Below are 15506 nucleotides of genomic sequence, written 5' to 3'. Positions count from 1 at the left end.
TGGCACAGTAGACTGACACATATACCACAGTGTGTCATTTGTTCCAAACAGTCGGTGACAAAACGTTCAGTGTTCAAAGCTGCTCGAGGGTAAAGTCTTCCTACTTTCAATGATCAGCAAGAAAAAAGGCAAAAACCGTTGCGGCAGGAAGTGAGATGGCGGTGGTGACGGTAACTTCCTCACCTGCTGACAAGCATCCTGATCAGGTTTTGAGGACCTGAGCTTACGCAGACTCACACCAACACCCCTTAACCCCTGCGCATGTATCCGAGACCTACGTCCATGTTTGCTTTCAAGACTCCCAGCAAAGCATTTATTTACAACGTCTCCTACTCAGTCCGCCATCGTGGGACTCCCCTGAATGTGATCACAACAACATGCAAACCTCCAAGTCGATTTCATTGCACCAGGGGAACTCCCCCGTCGTTACGGCTGCGTATATTCACGGTGGCCTCTCGCATGAAGCATCCGCTGAAGGAAGAGTGTGGGGGTTTAGGCCCATATGTCAAAGGTGGCCGTCACAGAAAAAAAAAAAAACACAAACTTTTAAAACACCTACACAGTCCTTCAGAGGGAAAGTCCCATTTTTGTTTAGAAGTCTACAGGAAGTTTTGATATTTGATATTTAAAACCTTTAAAAATACTCTTTTCTTAGAGGGATGGACTTTTAACAAAGGAGAGTTTTAATTGACAAAATGATTTTTATTTATTTATTTATTCTGGTACACACACAACAAGATAAAGATATAATAGAGTTAATCTCCAACTACATCTTCTGTATTTAAAGTTAAAATTGTGAAAATATAGAGAAAATTATGAATATGATTATCACACTGCATTCAAAAATGATCTAAATAAAAATCTTGGACAAGCTATATTCCTATGACAAATTATGTGACACACACTTAACATGAAACCCCTTTAATACAAATCATTTTATTGTGACCCACGTGAAACATTTGCAGGACACAGATAACAATTATTCTATTTTCATTTCATTTAAAAAAAAGATTATAGTTCAAGTAAAATATAAAGATAGTACATTATAAAGGGAACTGTCTGAATAATATTTTTTATATATATATATATATATATATATATATATATATTTATATAAACAATAAAAAAATAAATATTTAAAGACTTGTTTTTCTTGAAAAATATATGACATGGATCATGTGTGTGTGTGTATATATATATATATATATATATATATATATATATATACAGTATACACAAACTTTTTATATTTTTTTATTAGCGTTTAATCATTCTATTTTTAAATAAAAAATAATAATTTGTGATCTATATACATATAACAACTAGGAACCGAATAATGTAGCGTCCGTTTACGCCGGACAGAATTCGAGAACGCACTCGATGATCCAGAGTTGTTTTCAAAACAACTGTTTGAAATAAAAGAAATAGCGATGTTTGTTCATATATTGCGAGTTATTTGTCGATAAGGGCGAAATAATAAGCTCTACTTTGACACATATGAAAGGCTGGTTTCCGGTAAGTGTGATTTAAGTCAATTTCAGGTCACACTCTTCGTCACTCTGCTCTGGTAAACAACAACACACGCTCGTTTGACAGCCACGGTGCATGACGCATGTTTTATGAAACTGTTTATTGTGTAAAATTAAAAAAAGAATATTTAAAACAGGTTACTCACATGAGAAGCACTTCCTGTTGTGCTCAACCACATCAAGACGTCGTATTGTTTATTTTAAAGTTAATGTCGAATATCTTGCCAGAAGTTTGGATCTTAAACGCCACAACAACCAGTTCGATCACATCCTCCAAGAACATCCACGTTAAATTAATCCAAATAATCTTCAGGTGTGATCAGTCGGTGGTGCCTTCAATGAACCAGCGACCTGCGGGGAAATTCCGCTTTCGAAGAATAAAAAATGGCGATTTTTGGATGTAATAAACAATATAAATGCAGGGCAGTATTTGACTGTATTTTTTTGGGGCCCTCAAGAGGTCAAAAATCATGTAGAAACTTTTTTAATAAACTATTTTATTTGAATGTATTTATATTATTCATTAATAGCCTCTAAATATGACGATAGAGTTTTTGTTTTAGGACTTTTTTTCCCTCCGCTTTTGTCATTTTTGCAAGCATTTATTGGCCCTTAAAAAGATTCAAGTAAACATAAATTATATGAGGGCCGAACTGGCTTATATATCAGGTTTAAAAGAGTCATATAAAATTCTTATTTTACAATAAAAGTTTGATTGTGTTACTTGATTTTATACTGTTTTTAATTTTTGGCTTGATGGCCCCTCACAACAGACACTGTATGAAATGTGGCCCCCGGGGAAATGTAATCGCTCATAATACACCTGTATATGTTTCTCTAAAAACTACACTCCTTCCTTTTTAATGATTAGTTTTATTTGAATATTTAACCAGAGTAAAATTGCATTTTCTCTGCCTTTTGAGATAAAGTTTCCTAAGACCAGATGCCAGGTTTAGACGTATGTGGGTGGCTTCGCTTGTGTCACAGAGTTTTTTGACTCTGATTTATTTTTTTAATCTATGTTCTCTGATATATTCAGAGCGTGGCAGGGATAGAACGGAGTACGGAGGTGTGAGCAGCCAGCGGGTCACATGGCGGATGAAGCCAACAAGCTGACTCTGCGGCGCCTGGAGGCTCCCATCCACAAGTTTATCAAAGTGGCTCTACCCACAGACCTGGAGAGGCTGAAGAAACACCACACTAACATCCTGAAGGTGACGGATCTGACGCGTTCCACTGATTGGCAGCTAACGTGACAACTCTTATGTTTGCAGTTTCAGCAAAGCCAGCAATGGGACCGCCTCCACCAGGAGCACATCAACGCCAGCAGAACCGTCCAGGTACGACTCGGGTCAAAATCAAAACGAGTGTCTGACAAAATGTTGTGTGTTGAGGAACTATTGTTGTCCACTGAACTGCTTTCTAGGTTTGTGTATTGGCAAGTATATGGAAGTACAACACGTTTCACTTACTTAAAGCTGTGAACTTAAAGAACAGACGTGAGAGATCGGAATTGGTTCAAAGAACACAACTCTACTTGAAAGGAGATTTTATTAAAGAACCTTCTTCTTGTTCGATTTAACTGTGAAGTAAGACCTGTTTTCGGTCCCATCTTCATACTTCATCAGTAGTTATTGATTATCAGAGAGAAAAGAACAAAGTTAAAAACGGGAAAAACACCAATTAGAATGAACTGTTAGTTCTTCTTAGAGTTAAGTTAAGTGTTTTTTCTAATGGCTTCTCTGACTAAACCTGTAATATGTCCTTTTGAGAGATTCCATTCCGAACTAAAACCAAGCAAAGCTTTGAAACACGATTGACAATCATTAAGATGTTATTACCTGTTGTTGACCAAATAAACAATCATCACACTCGCTTTTTCCATCACAAAGATACATCTGTAATATTTTTCGAGTACTATTTACAGACCACATGACTCTTGACGAAGTCTTAACTGCTTTCATTTGTTTTTAAACCAAAAAATGTCCAAACATCAGCTTTAAGAGCTGCTGGAGTCGACTGTATCCTCTCGTCCTCAGTCATCGCTGAGATCTCGCGGGATTCGAGTTCCTTTAGCTGCCAGAGACGTAACGCCTGCTGCCATCTATCGGTCAGAACTTAAATTGCAACACAAAAATGAACAAACGCTGCCAATTTGATGTTAATTGTAAACAAATCGAATTATTTTATTTTATACACACTTTATTTACACATAAACCTTAAAACAATACAGTGCTGTTGAATATCGAGATGTTCTCTACTGCTTGCAGAGTTCTGCATGTCACAAAATATCAGGTGTTTTCCTCTTTGTGCTTAAAGTAGACCGAAAATAATCACAATCAAAGTCAGATTCATGCAAGAGCTCTGCAGGACAATCCACCATTTCTACTCCCAGCTTGTGAAGGTTCATGCTGGTACTCGGTGTACTTGTCAGGGTGGTTCTGTGCTGTGAGTCCAGACAGAACCGCCGTTGAGCCAAATGACAACTTTTCATATATCAAGGACAATGACATCAGATGAAACTAAAGAGTTTTTTCTAAAAATAATTGAATTAAGCTTTAGGGACAGTTTGATGACGCAGGGAGACCAAAACATTTCAGACAACCACTTTCTTGTCTTGACCCATTTGCCTGCAATGAGGAATACTTCACTTTCATACATTCTGACGCCACACTAACATGTATATTTTCACCGTTCATTGATCCTACAGAACCATGATTTGTCTGCAGCTCGTCACATGCTTAGTTCAAACATCAAGTGTTTCAGTTGTTGACAAACTTTGCTGCTACAAAAACCTGTCTGGGGTGTTCAGAGGGAGTAGAACCTAATAGTTTGTGGCCCTTTAAAGCATTAAAATGACAGTAAATTCACTTTAAATAATTAATTTTTTAACATTTCATTAATATGAAATGGTACAATATGGATAGGCTATTAAGTAATTCTCCACTGGTAATACTCAATAATACTCAAATGATTTGTGGATCCAGATGGTAATCCACAATACCACCAAAATGTAATCTCCTGTTGTATTATCAACATTACCTGGAGTTACTTAGCTAAAGTACAAATAAATATAGAAGGTCAAATAACCTCCTTGGCTGAGGTTATTATAGGTGTTTTAAATGAGTATTCATAAGGGTTTTTCGGATGTCAATGTACATTAGGGGACAAATAATTCACTGAGACTGTTGCAAGGGGCCGTCAGCTATAGCCTTGATGGAAAAACAACAACAAAAAAAAAGCAAGTAAGAAAAGAAACAAAAAAAACAATCAAAATAAACAACCTGAATAACATATTTAAAAGCTTTTGTTTAAAAAAACATTTATTTATCAGTATGATCTCAATCTTTACCTTATATGTTAAGGGACAAGAAGTATTCTCAAAAGGGAAAAAATGGTAAAAAGTCCTCAACAAAGACCTCGGGACAGATGAAATTAGAGTTAATATACAATAATAAATACTCAATTTAATTGTTTGCTGTCAAAAGCATTTTCTGCATGTTCTACTCTGACCTCATTAGGGCCGCTTTTGGCCCCCGTGTCTGATGATAATGGTAATGATGTCTTGTACATTCCCTTTAATTTAAGAATATAATACAATTTTTACAAAATATTAATGAAGTTTAGTACATTTCAAGATAGTGGATCGAACTCACTTCAGTGTCAACAAAGTGCAGCTGACTCAACAAGTGTTTCAATCCAAAACAATCTTCTGATTAAAAGTACAAAGCCAAACATTTATCTTGTGGTCCTCCTGATAAACCGTCCTCCTGTGTTTCTACTGGATGTGTGCGACAGGCAGCTAATAACAAACTTTAATTTAACCTCCTTGTTAACACGTTCAGCAAATGTTACTATCCTAAGCTGCTTAATAAAGTCAGTCAACTTTCCGGCGCCCTGGAATCACATGACGAGCTGTGTCATATGACGGTTTATGAAATAAGCCTTTAATAACTAGAACTGAGGGTGTATACCTCTGCCAAGGAGCTAGTTTCACATGACTTTTCACATGAATGAATAAAAACAAAGGAAACATTCAAATAGAGAATAATTACTGTAACTAATTTAAAGGAAGATTTAGTTTATTTTCATGTCTCGCCTGCAGTTGATACAAAACTCTGCAGCGATTATTTTGAGCCGCTCTAGTAGAAGAACTTACATTTCTCCGATCCTTATAACTCTTCACTGGCTGCCTGTTATTTCAGCATTTAAAAATTCGGGATCTTACTTTCAGAGCTATTCGTGGTCAGACCTTCCATCAGTGATCTGATCCAGCCTTACAACCCAGCTCGGGCTCTGAGGTCTGTGGATCAGAATCTACTGATGGTTCCTGAACACGGTTCAGGACCAGAGGAGAGAAATCCTTCCAGACTGTTGCTCCTAAGCTTTGGAACGATCTCCCTCTGTGTTTGATGATCTACTGACTCCTTCAAGAAACATATTTTCTGAGACTCCTGTGTTTGTCTCTATGTTGTCTTGGCCATTAAGAGTTTTTAAATCTGTAGGTATTTTTAACTGTGTATTGCTTTTGGTTTTTCTGGCGCTTTGTGACCCTGGTCAAGAAAGGTGCTTTAGAAAAAACTGTTACTTCCTTACATTTGTAATTAAATTATATATTAACTGGAAATTCCATGTTATGATTTGGTGCTGCACAATCTTTGATAAACCCAACTAGTAATAGGTATATTACCAATGTTTATTTTCCAGGCAAGTTTCTGCTGGCTCACAACAAAAAGCTTACTAGACTAGTACTAGTTGTGTGAGCCACAGCAGTTAGAAGCTAATAGGTGTGTGTGTTTGCAAGAATCTAGTGATGCGATACGTATCATGTTACAGCGTTACTGTAGTAACCAGGATTTATTTGTAGTATTGTCGAGTATTTACTCCGGTGTTGCAGAATTTACAGACCACATGACTCTTGACGAAGTGCTTTTGTTTTGAAACCAAAATATGTCCAAACATCAGCCTTAAGTCGACTGTATCCTCTCGTCCTCAGTCATCTTCATTTTCATTTTAGCTGTGGAGAACATACTGGCTGCTGCCATCTAGTGGTCGGAACACAAACATGAACAAAAGCTGTCAATATTTGCTTGTTAATTGTATATGAATACAAATAATAAATAATTATTATTTAAAATACAAAACATAAAATAACTCTGATAAATTTAAAATGTTATTGAAAGCAATGGGGAAAAAAAATTCATTGCGTTTTTTTTATCGATATAGTGTTGTCGAATATCGGTACGGTATCGTGAAAAACATATTGCGATATTTAGTAATAATGGAATTATAAGGAACCTGTTTCATTAACAGTAATTTAAGATCTGTATTTTATACTTTTTTCTATAGTTCGCTGATATGAAAAAGCTCCTATTCAGAAAACTCATAAAGCAGCATTGACTGTAGTTTCTAGGACGGAACTTTCTCGTGGAAACACGCAGTAAACATCCCCACGTCCACAATAACCGCCTGTTGATAAAAATAAGTGTAGCACATGTGACGGCGAACATGGTATCAGACGGTGTGAACGAATAAAAGAGCAGCAATGGATGAAGTCGTGGGAGTCGTGAGTCGCTGGGTTGCAGGAGTGATGTGTGTGAGAGAGAGAAGACTCGAGGGGGATGTCGTTGCCTAGAAGCCACCGTGTCTCCGAAGGTGAAATAACTCTGAACAGACACACACCTATCCTCTCACCATTACCCCGCTGACCCGGGGGACGAACACCGAGTGCTTTCCCATGTCTTCACAGTGTTAATCCTGAGTAGAGGTTAGTGTACTCGCTGTTGACGTGTGTGCAGACGGACGGACGGACGGACGGACGGACGGACAGTCCGGGTCTTTTCGCCCTAACTTTAGTTTGAGGCCTGATGGAAGTGCTGTTTGGAAATCTTCATGTTGGCATTTTAACATGGCGTAGATTGGGCTAGTGCTAGGTTTTTGAATACATGTTTTTTTCTCATAACTAGAACTGTCCACTCTGTAAAGTAGCTCTTTTCACACTTAAAAAAACAACGATATATTATTATACTGTAGTAACAAGGATATATGTGTAGTATTGTCGAGAATTTAGAGACCACATGACTCTTGACGAAGTCGTAACTACTTTTGTTTTGAAACCAAAATATGTCCAAACATCAGCCCTAAAAGCTGCTGTAGTCGACTGTATCCTCTCGTCCTCAGTCATCTTCATTTTAACTTTAGCTGTGGAGGACATAATGTCTGCTGCCATCTAGTGGTCGGAACACAAACATGAACAAAAGCTGTCAATATTTGCCTGTTAATTGTAAATGAATACAAAGAATAAATTATTATTCTTTAAAATACAAACCATTAAAGAACTCTGATCAATTAAAATTTTTATTTGAAAGCAACGGGGGAAAAAAAAGTGATTTTGTTTTTATCGATATAGTGTTGTCGAATATCGATACGGTATTGTGAAAAAAATATTTTGGTATTTAGTATTAATGGAATCATTAGGAGTCGTAACTGCTTTAATTAGTTTTAAAACCAAAGTGTGGCCAGACATCAGCTTTAAAAGATGCTTGAGTCGACTGTATCCTCTCGTCCTCAGTCATCTTCATTTATTAATTAATAATCATATTAATATTCATTAGTGTCGTTGTCGTTCAAAAGGCGCCAACAATCTCTTACATCAACCAAGACCAATTACTTTTTTGTGTTTTATAAAGTTTTGTGATGATGATAATGAAAAGTCATTTTTGAACTGATGGCGCCCACTACTGACCTCTAAACAACATGACACTGTTTCATGAAGCTTCAACAGACCATCATTATCTGAAATGTGTTTTTTTTTCTGTATTTTATTTTACATTAAGAGTTTTTTTTAGGCTTTTCAGTCAAATTTACCCCGAAAAATGAAACCTATAAACTAGTAGAGAGTGAAACACAAACTCTATTTGATTCATTCATCAAATTGTTGTTTCATTTAAGGTTTTTCGTAATAAAAACAAAAAGCTTATTTCAATGGAAACGATGAAAACCAGGCAGAGAGATGGTTATCTCCAGACACGACGAGTCGACTCTCAACATGGTATCAACGTGTCCTCAAAGAAGTCCTTCTGGCTTCTTCGAATCGTAGGTTCCAGTGACGCGCGAGTGAACATTCAGTTCCACGTTTTCAGCAGATGTTTCGAACTCCTGGAGGTGAGAAGCCGACACTATTCCTCCTCCTCCTGCTGCCATTGGTCGGTCGCCCCCGAGCGAGCGATGATTCCGACACGACTCCTCACCGTCTCCGTGACGTTCAGGGGGTTTTTCTGTCCGACTCGTACGATCACGAGATCAGCCTGTCGTCGACCTGTGAGTTCAGGTCACGCCTCGGCTCAATGCAGCCATGTAATCCTCCTGTCACCCTCGGGGCGCGGTGGCTCGTGTTCCCCCACAAGCCTCATATCTGGGTCTTTAATGAGTCGACCCCCCCTCAACCCACCACCTCTCACCAGTCCCAACACTTCCATCAACACTGGTGCAAACTAGGATCGAGGTCTTCTTTCAAGATGGCATCAAATAGTTTGATTGTATTGAACGTGTCGGCAATTTAATATCGTGCTTCGCTCGTGTTGAAGAGTTCATCACGAATACGTCGTAGATGCTTAAATGATGATACAATCAGGATTTAATGTTAATATTTGAATCAGACTTTATAAAAATCATTATACATTTAACTAAGCATTAAAGTATAAATGTAAAAATACATTTTTTTTAAATACATTTTATTTGAATGAGTTGAAAGTAATAATAACTTAATTACTAAAATAAATATAAATAAATAAAAGTCATTTTAAAAAAAGTACATTAAAAAATAATATGTCAACTTTTTTTTAAACATCATTCATGTTTTCGTCACTTTTATTTTCAGTGTCATCGTTTTTAAATGCTAATTTTATTTTTATTTTTTATTTTAAAACAAAACACTGAAGCAAAGAATAAACATAATGTGAAATAAAAACGGTTTGATTTTTAAAAGAGGAAAAATGTTAACAGTCACTTATTTTTTAAACCGAAACAAAAATATGTTTTACAGCAAAAAAACCTCTTTGATATAACAAAATATAAATATTTAAATAAATGTAAATACAAAATAGATAAACAAGAGGATTAAACGTACATGTATGTGGAAGCCAGAGTAACAATTCTGTATTTAAAAAAAAAAAGAAATTCAATAATAAAAATAAATGGATAAACTATATAAATATTTTAATAAAATAACAATAATCATTTTAGTTTCTGGACAACATACTTTTGTATTTTTAATTAATATTGTACAAGAAAAAGACACACAAAACAATAAATAAACAAAATATAACTGTAAATATTGATGATCAAAACTGAAAGTTAAAATTGTAATATTGTAATAAAAAAAACAATGAAACAATTAACTTTAAAGATATTCTAATAACAAACATCTCATGATTTGTGTTTTTAATACATATTTCAATTTTAAAAACACAATGAAAATGTGAATATTTGATTGAAAAAACTAAATATATATATATATATATATATAAATAAATAAAAAATAATACTAAATGAACATATTAATATTTGAACACCGTGACACTTCCCATCATAATTTTTTTTTAAATAAATATATAAATAAAAATAAAAAAAGAGTAATAAAAAAACATATTAATATTTCAACACTTTAACACTTTCTGATATAATCATGATGTATTATTTTTTAATTAATATATTAATAAATAAAAAAGAATAATACATAAAAATGTAATTATTTGAACACCGTAACACTTCCTGACATCATCATGATTTATTATTTTAATTGTATTTAAATTAATAAATTAATAAAAATGTAAGCATTTGAACACTGTAACACTTCCTGATGTCATCATGATTTATTATTTTTAATTGTATTTAATAAATAAATGTATTAAATGTAAATATTTGAACACTGTAACACTTCCTGATGTCATCATGATTTATTATTTTTAATTGTATTTAATAAATAAATGTATTAAAGTGTAAATATTTGAACACTGTAACACTTCCTGACACCATCTTGATCTTCTGAGCGCAGCAGCTCCGAGCCAACATGAGGGAGATGGAGCATCTCTGCTCTCGCGTTCGCTCAGAAGATGCCGTCGCTCTGGAGCGTCTGGTGAAGCCGGTCCGAGAGCGAGCGCGTCGAGCCACCGAAGACTTCCTGCAGCTGCACGTCACCCCCGCCCCCCCGCCCGCCGCCACCACCACGACCACCACCTCGACCACCTCGACCACCTCGACCACCACGCCACCTGCTGACCGATCCTTCGACCGGGAGGAGGACGAGGGCGACGAGGAGCTCGGACAACTTCAGCTCCACCTCCCGGAGATCCCCGCGGACGAGTGCGCCTACGAGTCCTGGGACAACCTGGAGGACGTAAGAGTCTCTCGCTCTTCATTCGTCTCCTCCCTCGTTCATCGCTCTTCTCTTCTGCAGAATCTGAAGGAGCTGAGCGACCTGATCACGACCTTCTCTCAGTGCGTCCACGTAAGTACTTGATGATGGTTTGAGGAGAGGCCCTGGAGGCCAGTGAAGGAGGGAGGAGGAGGAGGAGGAGGAGGAGGAGGAGGAGGAGGAGGAGGAGGAGGAGGAGGAGGAGGAGGAGGAGGAGGAGGAGGGAGGAGGGAGTTGGTCCACAGGGATGGAAGCGAGGGATCAAGCAGGTGGAGAACACACGGTTCAGATCCTGAGAGAAGACGGTTCAGAGCTGAAGAAAAGTGTCTTCTCTCGGGAGGGAATCCTGGTCATGTGACCTCAGCGGAGAAGTTTTTATTCCACTTTATTAAGTCGTACTTGAAGAAACACTATTTCAAGTTCCTCTTTTTTCTTCTTTCTCCACTTCTTCTGTCTTCTTAATCTTCCTCCTTCTGTTTTTTTTTACTTTTTAAGCTAGATACGTTTTCCTATCTCCTTATTTTTTAAACTTTATCTTTTCTTTCTCATGTCTTCCTTTTTCTTCCAAATGGTTTTCATTTCTTTCATACTTTCCTTTAGTCTCCATCTATTAAAGACTTATCCATTATCCTCATTCCTTTGTTTATTCCCTTCTTTTTTGCCTTTTATGCCTATTTAAATCTGGTCTTTATTTTAACCTTATTCTCTTTTTCCTGTCTTTCATTCATCTCTTGTGTCTACCTTTGTTCCCCGCACTTACTTTTCTGTATTCGTTCCTTCCTCAGGTTTCATCCCTCCTTTTTTCCTTCCATACACTTTATCATCTTTCCTTTCCTTTGTTTTTTTTCTGTAATAATTCTTCTAACGTTCATTGATTTTCATGTTTCTTTCGTCCTTTAACACGGTTTTAACCACATTTAATCATTATTTCTCTATTTTTTCCCTCCCTTACTTTCATCTGGTCTTCCTTTCGTTTTAACCTTATTTTTCTTTTCGTTTGTCCTTCATTTTCTTGTGTCTACATTTCTTCCTTTTCACTCTTTTATTCATTACTTTCCATCCATTCTCTTTATTTTAATTTTTTTTTTGCTTTTTCATGCATATCTTCTGTGTCTACCTTCTTTCTTTTCCTTCCTTTATTTTATTTTTTATTTTTCCCCCCATCCTCCCTTGTAGTTTTTCTATGTCTTTCCTTCCTGTCGTTCACTGTATCACATGTCTGTGTGAAAACACTGATGTTTATCAATGAAATCAACAATCATGTGCATCAGTGACTCTCAGTGACAAATATAAAAAGCTATTTTTTTCCTTTTTAACACCAAATCAAACTGATCAACTTATCAGTTCAACCAACCGAGCTGTTAACCAAAACACAGATTTGGTCCCGAGACGGAGTCGAACGCTGGAATCTCCCGATTGTTATCGTCCGTTTAACTCGTGCGTCCGGATTCAAAAGAGAGGATTTTTTTTTTACATAAAACTGTCAGGAAACTCTTGAGTCCCGAGCTGGGGCTGGAGAGACGAGGTTGTTTGGTCACTGTGTCCAGCTCACACGTGGAGAGGGACAGCTGCCACTCTGAATATTTCATGAGACACACACACACACACACACACACACACACACACACACACACACACACACACACACACACGAACAATTCAAACCATCACTTCATATTCACAGATTCATCTCAACAATGTCAGCAAGTGCTTGTGAGCTTAAATTGTGTCATTTTAGAAATGTTTCTCCAAAGTGTGTGTGTGTGTGTATATATTAATGTGTGTGTGTGTTTGTAACCCCGTGCACCAGTCACAGCAGGAGAAGATTGACAGCATTGAGGACAACGTCAACACAGCCGCTGCCAACGTGGAGGATGGGACCAGGAGCCTGGGGAAGGTGTGTATGTGCTGATTATCTATGTGTGTGTGTGTGTGTGTGCGTGTGTGTGCATGTGTGTGTGTGTGTGTGGTGTTTGGGAGATGAGGAGATCGATGGCACTTTGCCTCCCAGCCATTCCAGAGCGTTTGTCCCTATTGATCCGTTCGAATACGAAGGAAAGCTGCAATTAAGGAAATGGAGAGAGGAAAGGAGGGAGAGTGATAGAGAGGTAGGATGAAGTGTGTGTGTGTGTGTGTGTGTGTGTGTGTGTGTTGTGTGTGTGTGTGTTGTGTGTGTGTTGAACAGGGATAGAGGTTTGAATGACTGTTAAATAGTTTTTCCGGAGCAAAATTTGCTTTCATGTCGTCGATTCAACATCTTCCACGAATCGGTCTGTTCCCTTTGTACTGGCAAGAATCTGACGATCTATAGTGATACTGTAGTAACAAGAATATATTTGTAGTATTGTCGAGTACTTGACTCTGGTGTTGCAGAATTTACAGACCACATGGCTCTCGACTGAAGTCGTAACTACACTCATTTGTTTCGAAACCAGGATATGTCCAAACATCAGCTTCAAAAGCTGCAAAAGTCGACTGTATCCTCTCGTCCCCAGTCATCTTGGGGATCGTTGTAGTATTGTCGAGTACTTGACTCTGGTGTTGCAGAATTTACAGACCACATGACTCCCGACGAAGTCATAACTGCGATCATTTGTTTTGAAACCAAAATATGTCCAAACATCAGCTGCTGGAGTCGACTGTATCCTCTCGTCCTCAGTCATCACCAGGATCTTGCAGGATTTCTTTGTCCCTTTAGCTGTGGAGGACGTAATGACTGCTGCCATCTAGGGACAGTGAGCTCAATTACAACACAAAAATGAAAAAAAAAAACCGTTGTGAATATTTGATTGTTAATTGTACATTAAAAAAGAATTGGATTTATTTTATTTTACTCAAACTTTTTTGAATATAAGTAGAATATATATAAACCATAAAAAAACGATGGTAGAGAATTTTTATAATATATATACATAATGGGTTTTTTTAAATTAAAAAAACGATACAGTGCTGTTGAATTACAAAAGTATTGTAAAACATTTTTAGTGTATTGATATATTTTAACCCCTGCTCTTCCCCTGAGGTTAGTACGACTGAACCTCGTCTCTCCTTCCGTCCGGCTCAACCAGTTCCCTTTTCAGAAGTTTTGAAAGTCAACGAAAACGAACGTCAGCGAAGCACGAGATGAGACGAGCGTACCATCGCGGGCGACAAACATGGCCGACACACAAACACCTACACGGGCGTCTCATTTACGCTCTTTGAACTCGTCTAAATGAAGTTATCAGATGAACGTTCGGGTCATTAATTGGCATCAGCGACGACCACCTTCCGCTCTGATGATAGCGGCGTAATAACTCGGCGGCTACATCTCGCCGATAAAGACGCTTTGAAGCGTCGGTTTTCACGCCGGCTTGTGTTGCCGGCGTTTCTTCTTCAGGCCGCCGTGTGATGATGAAAGACTTTTTTGACGCCACAAAGTCCCGCCGAAGGTGGTTTTAATTAAACAACTTCTTCTTCTTCTTCCTCGCAGGCGGTGGGGTACAAGTTGGCGGTGCTGCCGCTGGCCGGGGCCCTGCTGGGCGGCGTGATCGGGGGTCCGCTGGGCCTGCTGGCCGGGTTCAAGGTCGCCGGCGTGGCGGCGGCGGTGGGGGGCGGCGCGCTGGGGTACGCCGGCGGGAACGTGGTCCAGAAGCACCGGCGAGGCCTCCTGGACCTGCAGATGAAGCAGCTGACGGCGCCGCCGCCGACGGAACCGGAGTCAGACAAATGAGGGGCCAGAACCCCGAGTGACCTCGAGTGACCTGGAGTGACCTGGAGTGACCTGGAGTGACCTTGAGTGACCTCGAGTGACCTCTTGTGCTTTGTGAGACTGTTGTTGCCAGAAATGGATAGTATTTTTAATTCATGTTGATTTCAAAATGTGTCTCAAACTGTATGTTTGTTTTTGTTTACGACCAAAACACTAATTCATACCTTCTGCTGTAACTATGGTGTGTTTTTGTGTTTTTGTGAACAGAAGAACGAACTCTCGCCCAAAGTGCCACTTTTGTTATTTCTTATCGTCAAGAAGTTTGAATCAACGACGTGTCAATTCAAATAAACTATTGAATGTTGGGAGTGGAATATGTGGTTTTGTCTTGGTTGAAATGTTGCAGTGCATCATGGTACTTTTTTTATCAGCTTTCTATTCATCTTTTCTTTGTCTAAAACTTTTTTCTTTTCCCATATCTAGTTTTTCTGTATGCCTGTTCTGTTGCAGTGCATCATGGGACGTTGTCGTTTTGAGAATACTTTGAGTATTATTTTCATCATTTAGTCTTAACTTTTTTACTTTCCTTATTTTGTTCACAACACTATCGTTTTTTAAAATTTGTATCTAGTTTTTCTGTATGCCCGTTTTGTTGCAGTGCATTATGGGACTTGTGGTTCTAAGACTCCTTTTTTTCAGTCTTCTAATCATCTTTTCTGTCTTACTTTTTCATTCAGTTATTTCATAATACTATCGTTTCCATTGGTGTTTTATCTGTTGCAGTGCATTATGGGACTTTTTGGGTAGTTTTGAGTTCTAATTTTAACTTTCCATTTTTTTTGTCTAACCTTTTTTCTCAGGTTGTTTTTTT

At 37.8% G+C, this 15506-nt stretch overlaps 1 protein-coding gene across 1 annotated transcript; it reads left to right on the top strand.

Moving 5' to 3' along the window:
- The first annotated feature begins 1372 nt into the window (after positions 1–1372).
- stx17 (syntaxin 17) lies at positions 1373–14999 on the top strand. Its single transcript, XM_087778992.1, has 7 exons — positions 1373–1515; positions 2569–2743; positions 2804–2869; positions 10585–10926; positions 10987–11037; positions 12755–12841; positions 14417–14999. The coding sequence occupies exons 2-7, from the start codon at positions 2621–2623 to the stop codon at positions 14654–14656; spliced, it is 909 nt and encodes a 302-aa protein (XP_087635118.1). The 5' UTR covers positions 1373–1515; positions 2569–2620; the 3' UTR covers positions 14657–14999.
- Positions 15000–15506: the final 507 nt, after the last annotated feature.

Source organism: Callionymus lyra, chromosome 17 (assembly GCF_982586985.1).
Source record: "Callionymus lyra chromosome 17, fCalLyr1.hap1.1, whole genome shotgun sequence".
In the NCBI taxonomy this organism is placed as follows: Eukaryota; Metazoa; Chordata; class Actinopteri; order Syngnathiformes; family Callionymidae; genus Callionymus; species Callionymus lyra.
This window is presented reverse-complemented; position numbering and strand designations above follow the sequence as displayed.

Coding starts and splice junctions, on each gene's coding strand:
- stx17 (XM_087778992.1), top strand. CDS start 2,621: ATGGCGGATGAAGCCAACAAGCTGACTCTGCGGCGCCTGGAGGCTCCC. Junction 2,870..10,584: donor ACGCCAGCAGAACCGTCCAG/GTACGACTCGGG, acceptor TTCTGAGCGCAG/CAGCTCCGAGCCAACATGAG. Junction 11,038..12,754: donor CCTTCTCTCAGTGCGTCCAC/GTAAGTACTTGA, acceptor CCCGTGCACCAG/TCACAGCAGGAGAAGATTGA.